This window comes from Sinocyclocheilus rhinocerous, unplaced genomic scaffold, assembly GCF_001515625.1.
Source record: "Sinocyclocheilus rhinocerous isolate Xijiao unplaced genomic scaffold, SAMN03320098_v1.1 C36149295, whole genome shotgun sequence".
NCBI lineage: Eukaryota > Metazoa > Chordata > Actinopteri > Cypriniformes > Cyprinidae > Sinocyclocheilus > Sinocyclocheilus rhinocerous.
The window spans coordinates 1-858 of NW_015774366.1; the positions used below are offsets into that span (position 1 = coordinate 1).

Consider the following 858-nt stretch of genomic DNA (forward strand, 5'->3'; position numbering starts at 1 on the left):
AAGTTCATCCACACCAAGGCAAACCGTTTTGAAGAAGTGACATGGCCCAAGTACAGTCCTCATGACCAGCTATATCTGCATATTGGGCTGAAGCCTCGTGTTCGGGATCATTATCGAGCTACTAAAGTGGCCTTCTGGAAGCACCTAGTACCTCACCTGTACAACCTGCATGACATGTTCCACTACACATCCACCACCACACGGGTCCCACCTCTTCTGACCACACACAGCTCTCACAGTGGCACACTGCGCCCAGGGGGCAACAAGGCTCGTACCCCTGGCAAACAGCCTCCCCAGTCCACTGCACGCAGTGGGCCACTAGTCATTGCCAATCCGCGTGATTACTCCACAGAGCTGAGCGTTACGATTGCTGTTGGTGCTTCACTTCTCTTTCTCAATGTCTTGGCCTTTGCTGCGCTCTACTATCGCAAGGACAAAAGGAGTCGACAGGACACACCCCCTCAGCCTGCAACTCAGCGCCAGACCTCGCCCAATGACCTCAGCTACACGCCCACCTCCATCTCAGGGGGTAACCAAGAGGAGGGGTCACTGTGCGACCCGCTCCGTTTGACCCCGGCATCATCTCCGCGGGATTACGCCCTCACGCTGCGCCGCTCACCGGATGACATCCCACTCATGACACCCAGTTCTGTCGCCATGACACCAAATAGTGGCACTATGACACCCAACACAGTAACCTTGACGCCCAATAGTGTTACCATGACGCCCAACACCATTACTATGTCACCCACTTCTTTGATGGGGTATCCCAGCATGCACCCTTACAACACTTTCACACATGGATACAACTCCACCAGCCTGCCCCACCCACACTCCACAACACGTGTATAACATGCA

General features: G+C 54.5%; 1 protein-coding gene across 1 annotated transcript; it reads left to right on the forward strand.

Annotated features, from left to right (window-relative positions):
* Positions 1–3: 3 nt before the first annotated feature.
* Positions 4–852, forward strand: LOC107735572 (neuroligin-3-like; the record flags this gene model as incomplete). Its single annotated transcript, XM_016547214.1, has 1 exon — positions 4–852. A coding segment is annotated over one exon (849 nt), but the record flags the coding sequence as incomplete, so codon positions are not given.
* Between the last annotated feature and the right edge of the window lie 6 nt (positions 853–858).